This window comes from Tiliqua scincoides, chromosome 1 (genome assembly GCF_035046505.1).
Source record: "Tiliqua scincoides isolate rTilSci1 chromosome 1, rTilSci1.hap2, whole genome shotgun sequence".
Lineage (NCBI taxonomy): Eukaryota > Metazoa > Chordata > Lepidosauria > Squamata > Scincidae > Tiliqua > Tiliqua scincoides.
Window position 1 is genome coordinate 160465025 of NC_089821.1, and position 19557 is coordinate 160484581.

At 44.4% G+C, this 19557-nt stretch overlaps 1 protein-coding gene across 1 annotated transcript in view; it reads left to right on the top strand.

Moving 5' to 3' along the window:
- The window catches only part of NOL10 (nucleolar protein 10), a 52174-nt gene that overhangs the window by 19214 nt on the left and 13403 nt on the right, over window positions 1-19557 (top strand). Inside the window, exons 12-16 of the mRNA XM_066640007.1 lie at window positions 4121-4187; window positions 6476-6528; window positions 16189-16315; window positions 17675-17754; window positions 18656-18754. Coding sequence (XP_066496104.1) covers window positions 4121-4187; window positions 6476-6528; window positions 16189-16315; window positions 17675-17754; window positions 18656-18754 — 426 coding nt within the window. The remainder of the gene's footprint in view (window positions 1-4120; window positions 4188-6475; window positions 6529-16188; window positions 16316-17674; window positions 17755-18655; window positions 18755-19557) is intronic.

The following is a 19557-nucleotide window of genomic DNA, read 5'->3' on the forward strand; positions in this document are numbered from 1 at the left end:
GCTTAGCAACACACAGCTGCAGTCTGGGGAAACTAAGCCTGAACATGCCCAAACATTCTTGGGCTTGACCTTTAGAAACCTAGATTCATTGATTTTCTTGGTTCATCTTGTTGGATGGTTTACCACTGCCTTATGTTCTTATGTTGTTCTTTGTGGACTTGGATAGTGAAGATGAGCAGTACAAGTTTCCTTGGTCATGTGGTTTTTCTGCACTGATGCTAATTTCGAAGTGTCTCAGGGAAGCTTTTTCCTATTGAACATTATGCATGTGAACATTAAGCTTTTCTTATGAGAAATAAATGGGGGGGGGACATAAGAACAACATAAGAACAGCCCCACTGGATCAGGCCATAGGCCCATCTAGTCCAGCTCCCTGTATCTCACAGCGGCCCACCAAATGCCCCAGGGAGCACACCATCAGGGCACGGGGACCTATTGATCTTCAATTTATCAATGAGATCTGAAACATCTTCTCTTTTAACCTCTATCTGACTTAATTCTTTGGTCAGGAGGGGCCGTTCGCGCAGCGGTATCTACCCGAGGTCTTCTGCCATGAAGACAGATGCAAAGAACTCATTCAATTTCTCTGCCATCTCTAAGTCTCCTTTTATTTCCCCTTTCCCTCCCTCACCATCCAGAGGGCCAACTGCTTCTCTGGCAGGTTTCCTGCTTCTAACATACTTGAAGAAGCTTTTATTATTCCCCTTAATGCTGCTGGCCATGTGTTCCTCATAGTCTCTCTTGGCCTCCCATATCACCTTCTTACATTTCTTTTGCCACAGTTTATGTTCCTTTTTATTCTCCTCATTATGGCAAGACTTCCATTTACGGAAGGAAGCTTCCTTGCCCTTTGTGGCCTCTCTAACTTGGCTAGTTAGCCATGCGGGCACCCTCCTGGACTTAGTGGAGCCCTTCTTCCTTTGCAGTATACACTTCCGCTGGGCCTCTATTACTGTTGATTTGAGCAACCTCCATGCACTCTGTAGAGACTGGATTCTTTTTACCTTCCCTTTCAACCTCCTAACCAGCCTCCTCATTTGAGGGAAGTCCGCTCGTCGGAAGTCAAGGGTTTTGGTGAGAGATTTGCCCGGTATTCTTCTCCTGACGTGCATGTCGAAACGGATCGCAGCATGATCACTGTTCCACAATGGCTCAGTAACATTGACATCTTTAACCAGGTCCTGAGTACTTCGCAATATTAAATCCAGAGTCACCTGTCCTCTGGTGGGCTCCATGACTAGCTGCTCTAAGGCACAGTCATTTAGCATGTCAAGGAATCCGGTCTCCTTTTCGTGACCAGAACACAAATTGACCCAGTCAATATGAGGATAATTGAAGTCCCCCATGATTACAACCCTGTCCCTCCTTGTCACCTCCCTGATCTGTTTCCTCATTTCAAGGTCCCCTTCCGGTTTCTGGTCTGGAGGACGATAGTATGCCCCCAGTATTACATCGCTCCTCAGGTCTGGTAATTTAACCGATAGACATTCTATGGAGTCGGACCCACCTTCAATCTCTACTTTGCTGGATACTATCCCTTCATTAACATAAATAGCCACTCCACCTCCAACCCGCCCCTCCCTGTCCCTCCTGTAGAGTTTATAGCCTGGGATTGCGGTATCCCACTGGTTCTCTGCATTGCACCAGGTTTCCATTATGCCCACTATGTCAATGTTTTCCCTTGTCACCAGACATTCCAGTTCTCCCATGTTTGCTCGGAGACTTCGGGCATTTGCATAAAAGCATTTGTACATGGAATGCCCCAGGATGGGCTGCTTATTAGCTCCTTTATCCATGAATCCTCTCATTGTGCCAAACCATCTATCACATCCCATCACGCTACCATTCCCAATTTCTTTTCCTACTCTGCCTTTACCTTGTTGTTCTCTAACTTCCCCATCCTCGTCCCATAGGGATGAGGAGTCCCAAACCGGATGCCCCTCTGCTCCTGTCGGCCTTCCCCCAGGGATCAGTTTAAAAGCTGCTCTGCCACCTTTTTAATGTTATGCGCCAGCAGTCTGCTTCCATTCTGGTTCAAGTGAAGCCCGTCCCTCTTATAGAGGCCCCACTTGTCCCAAAACATTCCCCAGTGCCTAACGAATCTAAACCCCTCCTCCCTACACCACCGTCCCATCCACGCATTGAGACCCCTGATCTCTGCCTGCCTAGCTGGCCCTGCGCATGGAACAGGTAGTACTTCAGAGAATGCTACCTTTGAGGTCCTGGCTTTCAGCTTCCTACCTAATAGCCTAAATTTGGCCTCCCAGCAGACATGCACTACAACCGCTACCTCCTCCCCAGCACTATCTACCAGCATGTCTAGACGAGAAGTGATGTCCGCAACCTTCGCACCAGGCAGGCAAGTCACCATGCGGTCCTCACATCCGTAGCAAACCCCCCTCTCTATGTTTCTAATAATCGAATCCCCCACTACAAGAAGCCCCCACCCCCCTCCCACCAAGAAGTATCCTGAGTGCATTCAGATACAGGCCCGTCCCCTGGAGAAGGGGTCCCCCCTAAGGGATTGTTTCCCTCCTCTCCAGGATGATGTCTTCCAGCCCCAAGACTTCCCACGCCTGAGGAGCTGCACGCCTGAGGTTGGGACAAAGCCTGATCGTCCCCAGAAGTCTCCCCATGGTCCTTCTCTGCCTTCCTCTGCTTCTCCAGGTCGGCCACCAAGGCTTCAAGGGAGCGGACGCATTCCCTGAGTCCCTGGAGCTCCTTGCACCGAGGACACACCCATGACTTATGCCCCAGAGGCATATAGTCATACACGTGACACTCGATGCAAAACACTGGATAGCCACCACCCTGCTGCTGGGGTTTAAAAAACCCACAGTTTAAAAAACTGCTTTTTACTGTTGCAGAGAGACAGTCATACAAGTGATTACAGGTATAACCTAAGTATCTACAGATTTTTCTATCTCAAAGCTGATGAGAAGGGCCCTTTAAATTAAAGGAAAACGGTCATTTAATAATGCCAGAGAAGGAAGCCAGCTGGCAATCCATAAATCATTCTCTGTGCAGGTTTCACCCTTCCTTTCCCCCTGAGTGAAAGAAGGCTAAATGGCAGTGATTATCACCTTCTCCATTCTTTCCCCCTTGCTGGGGCTCCTGATGAAGGGAGGGATTGCTGCCTCCTAGTGAAGCCTAAAATGTGTGTCTAAAAATGTGGCATAAGAGTGTGTATTTCTCCAGCTGCACTGCGCAAAGAGCGATGTGTTTGTGCAGGTAAGGGTAGATAGGCAGGTAGCCAACTGTAACAGAAAATAGATCAAACTAGGTATTGTATCCCAGGGTTCCAGCCATCATTTTCTCAAGATCAACTTAGCTGCAGGTGTCTTTCAATGAATTAAGAGCATTTGTCATATATTGCATATGAGATCATCTACTTGACTAGGCAAAATTTGTTATAGGCTTCAGGTAACTCAGAACTACTTCAAATACTGAAGATGTTTCTTCTCAGGGCAAATCCATCAAATATGTGATGGTGGCCTTAAACTTCAGCAAATTTAAATTGCATCTGGCACTCTGGGGAAGGACTGTGTATGACCACAGTGATTTTTTTTGTTTGTTGTATAGATCACACATAACTATGAACTATGGGTTGTATCCTGACTTCCTCTTCTGTATTCTGATCCTAGAAGATTGCCCTGTAACCCCAATGCTCCTTCCACCCAATTGAATCCTGCTCTGGAAAGTTCCCTGAGCTTTTTGAAAGGAAAAAGCTTCTTGGGGGAAGGAAGGGCCAAGGACGTTTGCTTCCACATATACACTTTAGGATACAACCCCATGCTGTTAAGATACTAATGGGAAGATTGGAAAGAGCCATGGCAAAAGGCCTAGAGGAGATCCTCATTTGGAGAATCCTGGTCTATATCACAGAATTATTTGACTGGTTTTCAAGCATGGATATGATTATTGCCTAGCTATGTTGCAGGTTGATTTTTTTGCACTTACTCTGTGTGTGCATAAACTTCTAAAATAACCATTTTCAATCATGGGTATGATTATTGCCTAGCCATGTTGCAGGTTGATTTTTTGCATTTATTCTTTGTGTACATAAACTTCTAAAATATCCATTTTCAATCATCTCTATTGCATATTCCTTGTATTTCAGGGGAAAATATTCACTTCCATAGAGCCTGAACATGACATTAATGATGTTTGCCTATATCCTAATTCAGGTATGTAGAAAATACTTTTGCCATTGATGTGTTCACCAAGCAGGAACTCCTTAAGTTACTCTGTTTGGAATAAGTTGCCACATGTGAGAAGTGGGATGGAGTCAGACATGCACCCAGCAGTCATTTTTGCAGAACTCTCTTTAGTCTTTGATTAATTTTTCAGTTTTGAACCCCTCCCTTTCCCATAAGTGTGTTCCTGTCAGAACTGGATATTTGATTCTCCCATCTCCAAGTTTCATAATGAATCACATGCAATGTCTGACCTAATATTGTCACCTGACACTCTGTCTTATTAATGGGAAGAGTATTTCAACAGGTTTTTTATATTTTTCAAGAAACAGATGAATCGGCTGTGTGATTAAATAGGTGTGTCTCTTTTCTTGTGAGAAATGATCAAAGGTAGCACAGGTAGGAGAGAGAGGCTGAGGCATCTCTTAATTTTACAGGTTCTCCCCATATATGCATTTCTTCAACCTAGGGAAAAATTGCTTCCTGTATCAAGCTTTTTGCAAATGTTGGCATACTTAGTAGATTAGCTTCTTTCTCCTAGTGAACTTGCTGCTGAACAAAATCATGTTTATTCCTGATGAGCAGGAGGAAAAGGAAATGGTCTGTAATATACAATTGCTTCTTGTATTCTTTGATTTAAGGTTACAGCACTCTTTCCAGAAATTAATTTTTTACTGTTGACTAGCTAACCTAAGGCCAGTGCCTCTCCTGTTCTGTCACAGACAGCTGTTTCATTAAGTCTAAAGAGCATCGTTATGTACCCATTAATATTTTAACAAGGCAGATTATATTGCCTCACCCATGTGAGTTGTGTTTATTAGTTCCTTCTGGCTATAGGATGCTCTCCCCCCCCCCCCCATTGGACTGGGTGGTATCTGTTGGGACACTTCTAAATATTTTTTTTTTTTTGCACCATCAACTTCTTATAGTGATGAGTTGCTTCCAAATGAAAATTCTTAACTGAGAAGCCAAAATCGAGCCTGAATGACCCTTGTGTTGAGATATAGCTCTTAGCATAATGTATAGCAGTGCTTCCCAGACTCCTACAAGGGAGCTGGGAGCACTGTAAATTGTTGTGGGAGGGGGGGAAGGCACAGTGCAATCCCCAGGATTGTGCTGCTGCTGTGGATGGGTGGGATTTTTTTTACCTACCTGCAGGTAGTGCTGCAGTCCTGGGGGTCTGGGGAACCCTCTGCAGGGTAGATGTAGATGGGTAACAAGCAAGACTTTACTAATAATTAAATCTACAGCAGAACACTTCATAATCTTGAATCTTGCTCCCTTCAGATCAATTGTAGTTTTGGTGTTGTCCTTGGCATGCTGGCATGTTGGGAGTAGGAAAGTTACTCCTCCACTTACCTGTGCACCCCACAAATAAGCCTGCAAGACAGAGGCTTGGTTTTAAGCTGGGCCACTTTATTAATAACACAACCACAGCAGGGAGAAAACTAACTTCTCCCGCCATGTGCAGGCATCTATCAGGGGAAACTGTGATAGTATATCCCCCAGATTCATTGACGAGACCATCCTGGCTCCAAAAATCAGTTTGAACTTTTCATGATCAACCCTCAAGGGTCAAGCAGCTGGACTGCACAGAGTCCCACATGCCAGAAAGCACTTGAGGTTGCCTTTGTTAATCCAAGCCAGAGTGCTCATCTGCCAGCCTTGCCGAACCGGAGAACATCTGGCAAGTGATACTGGTTTACCCACTGACCATGCTTATCTCCAGGGTGTGCACCAAACAGCCAGTTTATGACTCCCATGCCCACATGTCACCTACTTAAAGTGTCCAAAGAATTATTATAATAAAAGCTACAAGTAGAATGTCTAGTGGAAAAACCCACCCACCCTGCAGGTCAGTCTGGGTTAGGCAAAAAAACTGTCATCCAGTTTGCTTTCAGGTTAGCAGCAAATCTCAGACTGCCCCAAGGAGGGATGCGTGAGGTTAGAAACACCAGGACTGGATTGATTGGTAGAATTAAAACTGAGTGCCAGCCATCACCCAAATGTCAGACTGCCAATCTGGTGCCCGTATTTTCTCACCTCTGCTTTGCACACCCAGGAAGACCAGGCAAAACCAGCCATCACATGACAAGTATGTGTCATCACAATTCTCAGAGATTGGTCTGAAAATACTGCTCGCTGAGCAGTTGGGGAAAGAACCAGAGCACTCCCATTTGGGGTTTTATACTGGCTTTAATACTGACTTCGTTCTCTATAGAAGTTAGAAAAGAATCAGGTTTTGTGTTTGCCAACAGTCTCAACTCTGTGATCTCTAGGGATGCTGTTTACGGCCAATGAAGCCCCTAAAATGAACATCTACTACATTCCAGTAAGTACAGCAATTTTTTTACTGGGTTCTGGTATTCTGGACAATAAGAAATATCTCTGTTCTCTTTTATTTTGAAGTCAGCATAGAGTTCTAAGTATTACGTATGTGACATTTAAAGTTGTAGTAGTTCTGAAGGTCAGTAAAGTAATATGGCCTTCCTCAGATTATATTCAATTTTAGTTTGTGTCATCCACTTCATGCTGACAAGCATACAACAGGATTTCATAATGAATATATTTCATCCCCAACCCCATGAAATAATGCAAATCTCCCACCATTTTTTAAAATGGAATAAAATACTGTACTGAATATTGAGAATTGTTTTTGTTGTTGCCTCAATGAGCCAATCCTGAAGGCTTCCCCTTGCTGATGACAGTTTTTGGGCTAGTGATGATGGGAAATCCAGGTGATTTCTGAAAGACATTTATTTTTCTGTTAAAACAAAGTGCAGGTATGCCCCCTTATCCATGGGGGTTCTGTTCTGGAACACCCCCCACACACACACACACACACACAGCTGAAACCACAGATAAGGGCCAATGCCCATCCCATGGGCCCATGGGCAGGAGGTCTGGTCTAGAGGGTTGAGCCTCCATTTGCCTGAAGAACATCCGAAGGTCGCCAGTTCGAGGCCACCGGCACCGTGCGACCTTGAAGCAGCTGACAAGCTGAGCCGAGCTATTCCATCTGCTCTGGGCGTGGGAGGATGGAGACCAGAATGTGCAACCAGATCAAGAAAGAAACACCTGAATGCTGTGGTTTCTTGAAAGATAGAAACCTTCTTTCAAATTGTAAACATCCCTATTGGGATTTAATTTGCCTGCCTATGTAAACCGCCTTCTAAGGAGAAATCTGAGGACCAAGAAAGGCGGTATAGAAATACCTGTAATTATTATTATTATTATTATTCTCCCGTAGTCCCAGGCAGCTGCCCCCACAGAGGCAAGGGGGACTCGGTTCCCCTCAACTCCAGAGGGACCTCTGAACTCAGCAGAGGCTGAGGATATCCACCCTGGCCATCTGCCGAGCTCAGACTGAGCTCTGAGGCAAAACACACAAAAAAACTCCCGCTACATCCGGTTTCACAGAGAAACCAGACATGACATTTTTAATGCCTTACAAAGCATTGGGAGGCCCAGTGAAGCCATTCACAGGACCCTTCAGAGGTGACGGGGGTAGAACTCTCCTTGGCTCCAGAGAAGGTGCACGCAGGGGTGCGTGTGCTTGGGGGCCGGACCTGATCTGCAGATAACTGAATAATAATAATAATAATAATAATAATAATAATATACAGTATTTATATACCGCCTTTCTTGGTCTTTATTCAAGACTTTATTCAAGGCGGTTTACATAGGCAGGCTTATTAAATCCACGCAGGGATTTTTACAAATTGAAAGAAGGTTCTTTCTTTCAAGAACCACCACATTCAAGGTGTTACACTCCGATCTGGTTTAACATTCTGGCCTCCATCCTCCCACGCTCCGAGCAGATTGAACAGCTCAGCTGCAGCTTGCCAGCTGCTTCAAGGTCGCACGGTGCCGGTGGCCTCGAACTGGCGACCTTGTGGATGTTAATCTTCAGGCAAATGGAGGCTCTACCCTCTAGACCAGACCTCCTGCCCACAGATACAGATTCCACAGATACAGGTTCCATGGATATGGGCCTCCATCCTATACCTCTAAAATATGTGTAAATATTGGGGTTGGAAACTGAAGAGCTCCTGCAGGCATACACAAGGGCTCGGTTTTCTTTTTTTCCTTTTTTCCCCACTCTTTGACTGTCAGATTTCCAGTCCACACCACAAACTGGTTTTGAAAGCTCCTTTGGTTTGAAAAGTGGCTTGTGGTGTGGCATGAGTTGGGAGAACTGTGCTTGAGAGAGACCAGTTCAAAAGTGGACATGCAGAACAGGTCGCTGAGTTTGTTCCGTATCAGCCCTTTGCTGCCACTGCTGATGTTCTTTGGCTGGAGGTTGAACGTATAACCCTAACTTAAATTTAAGTGGTGATATCCATCTTTGCCATCAACTGCCTACTTTTGGGCAGCATGCGATATCCTGTTCCAATTGGTTCACTTCAGAAATGAAACACAGTTGTGGTCATGGAATATATTTAAAGTATTTGTTCTCACCTTTAAGTGTGCCAAGAAATGAAAGAAAGGGCCTATTCACATTTTGGTTTGGTGTGGCATGTGCAGGAAGTAAGGCTGCTGCTGGTTGTTAGATTGTATTGACACATTTTGGTTTCAAATGCCCTGCTTTTTTTCTTCTCTGAACTTTGAGAGAACTTTAGGACTGCAGTCACAGCCTTCTGGGATGATTTCATGGAAGGAAAAGTGCTGTGAAATCCATCCAAATGACTGCAGTCCCATGACAGAAAATCACTTTGCATTTATCCAGCTCACAGTGGCTGACTTCCTTCAGATTCTAACTTGGAATTGGAACTCAAACTATACCCAGGTTGCAGTTCTTCACTTCTTGTACCAAGCACACCAAAGATCTGGGCATTTTTGCAAGCTTGCATAACAAGTACAAAGAATAGAGGGGAAAAATGGTAGACATGTAAAGACACATTACCAGTGAATAGAGAGGACAAAGTGTTAGAAAAGGGGGGAAATCCCACTTTAATTTGCATAAATGAAAGACCTGGAGGCTTAAAATTGGCACTTAAATGACGCACATTTTCTGTTAACTTGGTGGGGGGGAACCCTCCCATGCAGAGAGTTCATGCTGTGTCTTTATGGGAGGGTCCATAGCTCATGCTTTGCATGCAGTAAGTCCCACGTTCAGTCTGCAGGTGGGCAGAGAAAAATTCTGGTCAAAACTGTGGAGAGTTGCTGCTAGTCATTGTTGGCAATAGTCAGCTAGGCAGGTCCTTGGTCTGATTTGTATAAAACAGCTTCCTGTGTCTTTGCTTTTCTTCCAGTTGAGCTCTGTGCATCAGCAGGAAGTTATACATGCAAGCCTCCTTCCACTCTTGCTTTCTGAAGTACAGCAAGTGGTCACTTAGGGCGCAATCCTAACTAACTTTCTAGCACCAAGGTAAGGTCTGTGTAGCTCCAAGGTAAGGGAAAAAAAATTCCCTTACCTTGAGGAGGCCTCCATGACTGCCCCCCTACTGCAGGATGCAGCACACTTCGCATTGGCACACCTATGTCAGTGCTGGAAAGTTGGTTAGGATTTGGGCCTTAAAGATTGTCTTAGTCTTGTAGGTCTTAGTCTACATTGTTTCATTTTAAAGTTGGTCACCAGTTCTCAATCTTCTGACCTCTGCATCATCCATGGCTGCACATTGTAGGGCTAGGAAGCCACTTCTGGGTTGCGCTGGGCCCTTGACCCACTTCCTTGGCCTTGTCATGACAATGCTTTGCAGTGCTATAGGAAAGTGCTCAGTGAGTCTGCCACTTGAGAGAGTGTTATTAAGCCCACCTATAGTAAAACTGGTTTTGTTATAAGTCGTTTTGCTTAAAGTTGCAGTTTCCAAGAACCTATCTATAATTTTAAGTGAGGACTTGCTGTACTCGATAAACTTGAAACAGTGTTTACATTTTAATTCCTATTGCACATTTTAATATCCAGGTGACGGAAGTGACTGTCTTTTCAGGACACTGTATCGCCTCTGATATTCTACCTGGGAGTGAGATTGAGAAAGGGTTCTTCTAGTGCAGTTTCTCTCCCTTAGCTAAGAACTAAACCAATTTCCTTGCTTTGCATATGACCATCTCCCATGGCGAGGGGCCATGTCGAGGGGCAGTCAAGGAAGGAAATGTACACATGAGCCTAAGGTTCATTCCCAATGTTGCCATGAGTAGAATCCCCAGTGAAAAGTAGCACCTGAAGAAGACAGGCATCTGCAGTTGCCTAGTAACAAATTCTTGATTCACAGAGAGATTCATATTTTCCAAGTGAACCTGCTTTGAGATGCCTACAGACCTTGCTCTGAGGTGCCTAATGACCCATATCTGTATTCCAGATACCGTGTTTCCCCGATAATAAGACACTGTCTTATTATTATTTTTGGACAGAAAAACACCAGAAGGCTTATTTTCAGGGGAGGGCTTATTTTAATGAACATTGACAGCAATTTTAATAAACAGGTAAATGTGAACAAATCATGCCCCCTGAGTTCTTCTTTTATCCTCCATCATGCCCCCTGAGTTCTTCTTTTATCCTCCATCATGCCCCCTGAGTGCTTATTTTATCCTCCATCATGCCCCCTGAGTTCTTCTTTTATCCTCCATCATGCCCCCTGAGTGCTTCTTTTATCCTCCATCATGCCCCCTGAGTGCTTCTTTTATCCTCCATCATGCCCCCTGAGTGCTTCTTTTATCCTCCATCATGCCCCCTGAGTGCTTCTTTTATCCTCCATCATGCCCCCTGAGTTCTTCTTTTATCCTCCATCATGCCCCCTGAGTGCTTATTTTATCCTCCATCATGCCTCCTGAGTTCTTCTTTTATCCTCCATCATGCCTCCTGAGTTCTTCTTTTAGCCTCCATCATGCCCCCTCACTCCCGCTTACATACCGGGTTTTTATGTTGTCCTGCCTCAGCTCTCCTCCGCGGCACTGCTCTCAATGGCGCCAGCAAGCAAATCACTGGGGAAGAACAGGATGACGCGCTCACTGCTGCAGCTCTGATTGGATGCAGCTCGGAGCGCGGCGTGCGTTTCACCCGGGGGGGGGACGGTGCATACAGAGGGTACCGTAATGTAGCGTGTAGCGCAGGGGATCACCTTCACTACAGTAGCAATCTCAATAGGGCTTATTTTCGGGGGAGGGCTTATTTTAGAGGAATCTTACACAGTAAGGGGAGGGCTTATTTTCGGGATAGGTCTTATTATCGGGGAAACACGGTAGTTAAGCTCTTCCGGGCCTTTCTGTAGCATTTGCGGCACTCTTCGGATGTTATTGGTCTGAGCTCACATGCTCCCTGTTCACTGGACCGCCTCTTTGCTTGAAGATGATCTTTGCAGTTCACTTGGTATTATCTTCTCTATCCACTGAGTCCAGATAGGAAGCTAAGAAGGCATTCTCTTTGGCTGTTCTCCAGCTTTGAAACTTTGACAACATTGAAGCTTTCCAGAAATATTGTAAGACCTTTTTATTCAGCCAAGCTGTCTGAGAGGACGGTGTGTTTAGTGTGTTTCCTCCCTCAGGTACTAGGCCTCCAGGATTTAGTGAAGGCACCATTTTAATTATTTTAAGTTTTTTTTAATCGATTAAGCAATGAGTGAATTTTTACCAGTGCCACGGAGCATCTCTGTGAAGAACGAAAATGAATGTGATGTCAGAAATCCAGGAATCTCTCTCTGCTAAAAGTAGTGGGCAAGGGATCTGGCTGAATTCCATGGCACAGTGGGATTGTGCCCCCCCCCCTTGAACGATGGCCCCACTCCCAATTCCTCTTCCCCAAATTAGTGTTAGCTATGGAGGGAAAAACATAAAATCACAATGTTTGCCTGTGTGTGTGTGTGTGTGTTTCTCTATATAATTATTATTAACAGTATTTATTATTAACAGTATTTATATACCGCTTTTCAACTAAAAGTTCACAAAGCGGTTTACAGAGAAAAATCAAATAACTAAATGGCTCCCTGTCCCAAAAGGGCTCACAATCTAAAAAGATTAATCTAAATCTTAATTAAGAGTAACTGAGGGAAGGCAATCTGAATCAGGATTGTAGCATGGGGAGGAGCTTTCCCCTTAGCTACTTTTAATGAAAAAACCTGCCTGCCCACCCCAGACCCAAAGTTATTAAATATGTTCACATATCTCTGATATCATGTGCAGTTTAGTCCTAAAATGGTGTGGGCACATTCATTCATCATCAAAAAACAAATCAGGGTTTTTCTTTCAGGGCTTTTTGTGTATAAGTTTATGCACATTTATAGATTATAGGTCATATAATTGTGACATCTTCAGTTGGGTGACAGCTCTATTAATTGCATAATATAGTTAGTGTTACTTGCAGCCCAGTCCTTTCTAAGCACTGCGCTGGCAGAATACCTGTTCCACCGGTGCACACTGTCACAAAAGCACCATAAAGCACTTTCAACAGTGCTAACAGCTGGCACACTGGTGGAGAGGCCAGAGCCTTCCTGTGCACACCATCGGCCATCAGAATGCCCACTGGAGCAGGTAAGTCCAGCACAAGAGGTGTAACGGAGAGAGTGAGACAAGTTTGGGCGGATTGAGCTCAGGAGAGGGCAGGATTGATGGCACCAGCACACACTATATCCTAAACCCCTTTCCGACACCCAATCCTCCTGCATAGATCAACTCAGACTTGTGGCAGCAGTATCACTGGTGCAGGTCCAAGTTGACCCATAGCGGCTGCTGGGGCTTACCCTGGGGCAAGGGGACAAATGTCCCCTGACTCTGAGGAGATCTCCAGCAGCCAAAACTCCCCTACAGTATACAGCTGTTGCTATGCTGGCACCGCTGCATCACCACGTAGGAATGTAGATAGGACTGGGCTGCAGAAACGTCATTGGGGTTTGCATCACCTGGTACGAGAGCTCATTGTGTCACCCCCATGATGGACCTCCTCCCATGCCAGACTATACAGAATAAATTACAATATCATACGCACAACCTAAATGCATTGGCATCAATAGGGTTGGTGTAATCCCCATTAACTTTATTTATTTAAATATATAACAGTATAGGTAACTTAGCAAATCTGTAAGCCACAAATAACCAGTGGCCAACTCACACTGTATGACACTCACATACAGGTTGAGCCTCATTATTCACATGGGTTCCAAGCACTCATGTGGATGGCAAAAATACAGCACTATAGCAAATCCATTTAAAAAACAAAGTTTCTTTGCTCTGGTGATTTAAAGACAGTCTTGCTGACCTTTGTGATGTAAGATAGGAGTCATTTAGACAACAATTCATCAATCAGTCTTCCTCCAAGCTTAGAAAGGCGATTCACTTAGCCCCTCCCTTCACCAATGCAAAGTGATCACTTTTCTTTCACTGCTCAGGGGGGAGGGAGGGGTCACCTGGAGAGAGAAGGATTGATGGATTGTCAGCCAGCTGCCCTCTCTCTCTCTCTCTCTCTCTCTCTCTCTCTCTCATTAAGGAGGCTATTGTTAAAGGACAATATCACAGAAGTGTTCACATGTGGGAAAGCCTTCAGTGCTAGGCATTTGGCAGCACTGTGAAAGAGAATTTTATGACTTTATGTGTTTCTTATGTAATTTATACTGTGTTTTTAAACCATGTATGCTCAGTCAGGCTGCAGTTAGGTATTACAGAATGTACTGGATAAAGTTGCCTCAACCACCGAAGACTTACTAATCACTTATCTCAGTCTCTGCTGGCTCTAGAAAACTGTGGACAAAGCCCAATATAGGTTGTTTTAATATGAGGATGAGATGCAGTTTTGTCACAGTTTCCAAATTCTGTTGCAAGAGCACATTCTTCTTCTCCCTCCCTTGTCCATCCAACCTCCCCCCCCCCCCAGTGGAATCTTTTAAATTAAATACATTCAGATACTGTCTCTGGAGCCTGTATGCCATAGTGTGGTTTTCAGGTGAAAAGCTAGAGTTTGTTAGGCATTTGCTAAGCACAACCCACTGAATGATATTAGACAACAGTGTTGTTTGTCTCTACAAACAGGAAGTGTGGGCTTCCTATCTGTGGTCAGATAAAGCACTTTCAGTGTAAAAACTAGCACACTGGGCTTAATCACAACAAAGGAAATCCTCTGCTTCCCATCATAACCTGTTGCCTCAAAGGAAATGCGCGCTTGTGGGCATGGGTGCGGAAACCATCCAATGTGTGACACTCAGGAAGTAATTTTGTGGTCATCCTGTAGAATCTTAACACATTTGGTTGTTATGTCGGGAAGCCTCTGTGTGCCTGATATGCAGGTGTGAAACAAATAGTGCTGCTAGAAGCAAGGTCGCATGCCGATAGTTAACTGCTAGGGGCATGCAGATCAGATCCAGCTTGTGGATAGCGGCAACAGTTTGGCTCAACTGCAGTTACCTTAGTGGAGCACCTTGTCAAGTTGTAGAGTTTGAGAGCAAAGGAAATAGGTTGCACATACCTACAAGGATTCCATATTGCTTTGTCTTTAAGAGTTGATGGTGTTGAAAGAGAACCCAGAGCAGTGCCTGGAAAGAGAGATGGGACCCCCTCTATTACCAGCAGAATAGCCTAAATCCAGAGCAGATACTCCCTTGCCCTTGGGATGCCTCCAGCTCAGCAAAGCCTTTTAAATAGGCCTTGTGCCATGTGGAAAATGACTCACAGCCAGAACACAGGAGGCTTTAGCTAGGAAAAGGATCCCATAGAGTTGGGGCACCTTCCTCAAGGTTCCTACTGCACACTCTCACTACACCACTCCCATCTCTTCAGTGACAGGGAGCCTCTGAAGTCTTTTCTAAAGAAGAGAGGTTTTTGCAATCTTCTTAAAATCAGGAAGAGGCTTGGGTGGGCTCCACGAAGTAAAACACATGACTCATTTAAACACAAACCTGTAGCCTAGTAAACCTGTCAAATGTTGGTGAGAGCTGGTGGGTCTGTTGCAAAAGGGTCTGCTGTCAGTGCAGGAGCAGGGGTGGCAACACATGGCTCATGGGCTGCTTCTGACCTATTAAGGCTCTGTCTGACCTGAAGTCTAGGTATCGGAGGGAGAGGTAGAAAAGGGGGTGTATTCAAGGCTTGAGAGGCTTTTACAACTTACATGACTCAAAGCCACTTAAGCTTCTGGCTCCACAAAGGGCAAGTTTGAACTGGGGGAAATCTTATAATGGGGACTCACAAAGACCTCCAAAGATCATTTTTAGGTCAAATTTAGAGGCGGAGGATAAAAAGTCTGCAGTAGAAGGCAGTGTGTCAGAATTACCTAGAGAGGAGCTTTCTGTGTTTAGAGTTCTAAGAAGCCATTGATCCTGTCAGTACTAACAAATAGTTAATGTATCCTCTTCCTTGGGCAGCTTGCTCAGAGGATGAGTAACACGTCCATAATCCTCCTCCTAAGCCAAGGAGGCAGCCCTGGTATGTGGGAGCTTCACCTGCTGGTAATTAAACAGTGGCTGGAAAAAATCCTGGCAGATCGAATGATGACACACAAAGGATAAATCCATCTAAAGTTCCACTTTGCAGCTGTTGTGGCTCTTTCACGCTTGCCATTAATTCCAGTTTCCTTCCCCTTGCAGAGAGGGCTTTTGATGTTCACCTTGATTTGCCATAAACTGCAGTTACTCAAATAATCTAACTTCAGTGGGTGTGACTATGTGTACATGAAAGCAGGAGATTGATTGATATCAGCAGTGGAAAAGTGTTAGCAGGTTTGAATTTGGGAGGAAATGGAAACCTGCATTTTCAGAAACATCAACAGCATGGCATATTTAACCTCTCGACACAGGTGGGATCGTAACTGGACGCCCAAAGGATTCTAAAAATCTGTAATACTTTTACCTTTAACCTGAGCCATTTTATAGTCCATGTATTCTTGTAGGATAAAGGCATCCATTGTTCTGTGGCCTCTGAAGCTTTCCCCTTCTCAGTTTTGCTATAAAAGTTTGTATTTGGGGATCCAATCCCAAATGCAGTGTTGACCAAATTAGGAGTTGATCTTCTGTTCTAAGTAAAAAGCATTAATGAACTGTTGCAGAAACTGTCTGTCCTTTTTATACGTCTCCAGGTTTTGGGGCCTGCTCCAAAATGGTGCTCATTTCTGGATAATTTGACAGAGGAGTTGGAGGAGAATCCAGAGACAACTGTGTATGATGACTATAAGTTTGTAACAAAAAAAGACCTTGAAAACTTAGGTAAGTGTTTACTACAATTACAAGACAATTTTGTCTTGTCCTTTTCCTTTGGGTATGCTCTCAAGGATTCATTTCGCAAAGGTGCTGTTCCAGCTACTTTATTGAAGTTCATGAAGATGCATAGGACAAGAAACAATGTAGTTGCTTAGAGTCCACCCCAGCTTGTTTCAGCTCATGGTATAAAATTCCATTGCTGAGTTCCCCAAACATTTTCTAATCTACATTGGGAACCTCTTCTGCTTTGGTCCTTTTTTTTTCTTGAAAGAATGTATGTATTGGTTTGTTCACCCCACTTAATGGCATCCATTTGAGAAGGGATAGGAGTTTTGTCTGACACTTAATAGCAGCAGCATTTAGGCAAAGCCACTGATGAGTTTAAAATTTGCTTGTCTCTTTGGCAGTAGGACTACTACCACAAAAAAATTCAAGCTCTGCATGTGCACGGAGTGAGCCCTGTCCTGGACTGTGGCAAGGATCCAGACGAACCTGGCCCCACTCCATCTTTTCTTCCTCCTGCAATGCCTTCTGGGCTTGCATTAGGATGGCTGCATTGCGTAAATGGCTTGTGCTAGCATAGCTTTCCTACTACACTGTGATTAGCTGCCTCCTGCCAGCACAAGTGGATTTAGGAAGGCAGTGATTAAGCACTTTAGTTCACTGTAAAATCCTGTTTCAAGTCAGTTTGCTTAAGGTTATGGTACAAGCGAGCTACAACTTTCTCCAAAATTGACAAGTAAATAGGTCTGTGTTGCATCCAAACAATTGTTTTTGTTATTGGCTTGCTCCAGTTTTAAATTGTGAGCCACTTTGAAATTTATATCTGACAGAAGAGCAACCTAAAAATGTCAGTGTCAATAAAATATTCTTCTGTTTCTCATGAAACCTAGCTTTTCAAATCCATGTGGGTTTTCTCTTGCTAGATTGCCTGTTGTGCTGTTGTTTTTGATTTTCAGTTTTAATTACTTGTTTTGTTTGAGGTTTTTCTGTGCACTGCCTTGGGGGGGGCTCATAGGGAAAGATGGTATAAGGATGTAAGTGATAAAGTGGTATTCTACACTGTTCCAAATGGATCTTTTCAAGCTTCTGAGGAAGAAATTGCACCATTGTTGTGACATTGGGTGCAGTGTGTGTCAGTTGCCGTGTGTGTAAGTTGCCAACTGAAAGAATGACTTGCAGCACAATCCTCTGTGTATCTGTTTGGAATTGAGTACTTCTGAGTTCAATGGAATGTACACCCCATCAATGTGCATAGGATTGCAGCCCCATAATACAACCCAACATATGAATAAAAGGCAGAGCCCACCCTGTGTCCTGGATTCTAACAATGTTGTTGATACACATGCTTGTCTTTCTCTCCAGGACTTACTCATCTCATTGGATCACCACTTCTCAGAGCATATATGCATGGCTTTTTCATGGACATACGGCTTTATCACAAGGTAAACTGCCTAAATCATTAAGTCCAGTATTTAAAATATTTAGAGCAGAAAGGGATAATAGAAATGTGTTGTGGGTATTCATGTTGGTCTCTGCCTGAGAGGGCTATCGGCCAGTACTCTACCGCAGCACCTTGCTCTGGTGACAGGAGCCGGTGACCTCCTCATGAAAGTCTTACCTGGGCAGAGGGGGCACCTCAGAGATAGGTGAGGGAGGGGGTTGGCAGGACCCAAGTCATCCTCTGCACCTGGCTGGTTCAAATGTCCTTGGGTTGATCATGATTCCGTCAGAGGGTTGTACCTGGGACTTCCATCCTCAACAGGATGACTAGATACAATGGAGGACACAGTGCTTATCCCTTTAACCACTGTATGAAAGAGGGAATTTTGGCAGGTGCAGCTTTTTAAACCTTTCCATGCTGAGCTGCACCTGCCAAAATTCCCTCTTCTATGAAGGAGTTAAACATATAGGCACTCTGTACTTCATTGTATCTGGTCACCCTGATCTTCAGTGTCCAAGCAGCTCCTTTAGCTGCTAGCCAACCACACAGCATAGGCTCACTCTCCTTTAGGGCCTCTTTGGCTTACCCCCAAACCCAGATCTACATTTCCTTTCCCCACCTCCCAAGCTTCAATCCCTTGTTCTCCACCTTCTCCTCCCCCATCTTCATTGGGCCTGAGTGGCCTCTTTGAGGGGGAGGGGCCACTGCCTTCAGTGGACTGGTAGAGGTCATTTGACGCATCTGGAAACAATGTGTTGGTCCTGGCCTGGCACCAAAACCACTGCATTGGGTGCAGTCTGTCAGCCAGGGACAGGACCATTCCAGAGGAAGAGTAAGTGTGCCCACCCATGTGTGCATTTTTGTTCTGCTTCCTCTGCCACTTAATGTGTGTTTGTTTACAGGTTAAAATGATGGTGAATCCCTTTGCCTATGAGGAATACAGAAGAGAGAAGATTAGAAAGAAGATAGAAGAAACACGTGCACAAAGAGTACAACTAAAGGTAGAGAAGCACCTCTGCAGGAAATGGAACTGTTAGGGAGATGTCAATGTGTTGGGGGGGGGGGGGTTTCATTCGGCTGTGCATATGAATCTGGTGCTGCTAAAACTTGCAAATTCTCATAAACTTCAAAAAATGTGGGTTTTTTTTCCCTTGCCTAGAGATGAGGCTCAAACAAGTTCAAACCTAAACAGTGAAAGGCATGAATAAGTAGCTCTTTTTGAGTATTAGAAGTGCTTTGTATTCTCTCGGGAATCCTTGCAACAGTCTTATATGGGAGTTCAGTAGTCTTTCCCCATGGTGCGCATGGGTGGCGTGGGTCTGAAACAAAGAGACAACCATGACATCATCACTGAGATGAGCTTTGAACCAAGATTTTCCTGGATAATTGTTTGTTGCACTCATAACCAATTTTGTACAGCCTTGTGCACAATCTGTACATGGTTCATAATGTACATATAGATCATGTTCATAATGGCCATGATTCATACATTATGGTCAATATCTGTACAGCAATGTACTTGATCTCTGTTAAACATTTGAAGGCTCCATCTCCTGTGCTCACGTTTAGAATGAACACATAGAACTGCTCAGATGAAAATTGCATGCGCAGACACCTGTTCATGTATATAATATAAAGTATGAATAGCAAGTTGTCACATGGATAACTTCATTCCACATACCCATTTCTGAAGCGACACAAAACTTGGTATGTTATGTAAGTCAGTGTTTCTCAAACTGTGGGTTGGGACCCACTAGGTGGTTGCGAGCCAATTTCAGGTGGGTCCTCATTCATTTCAATATTT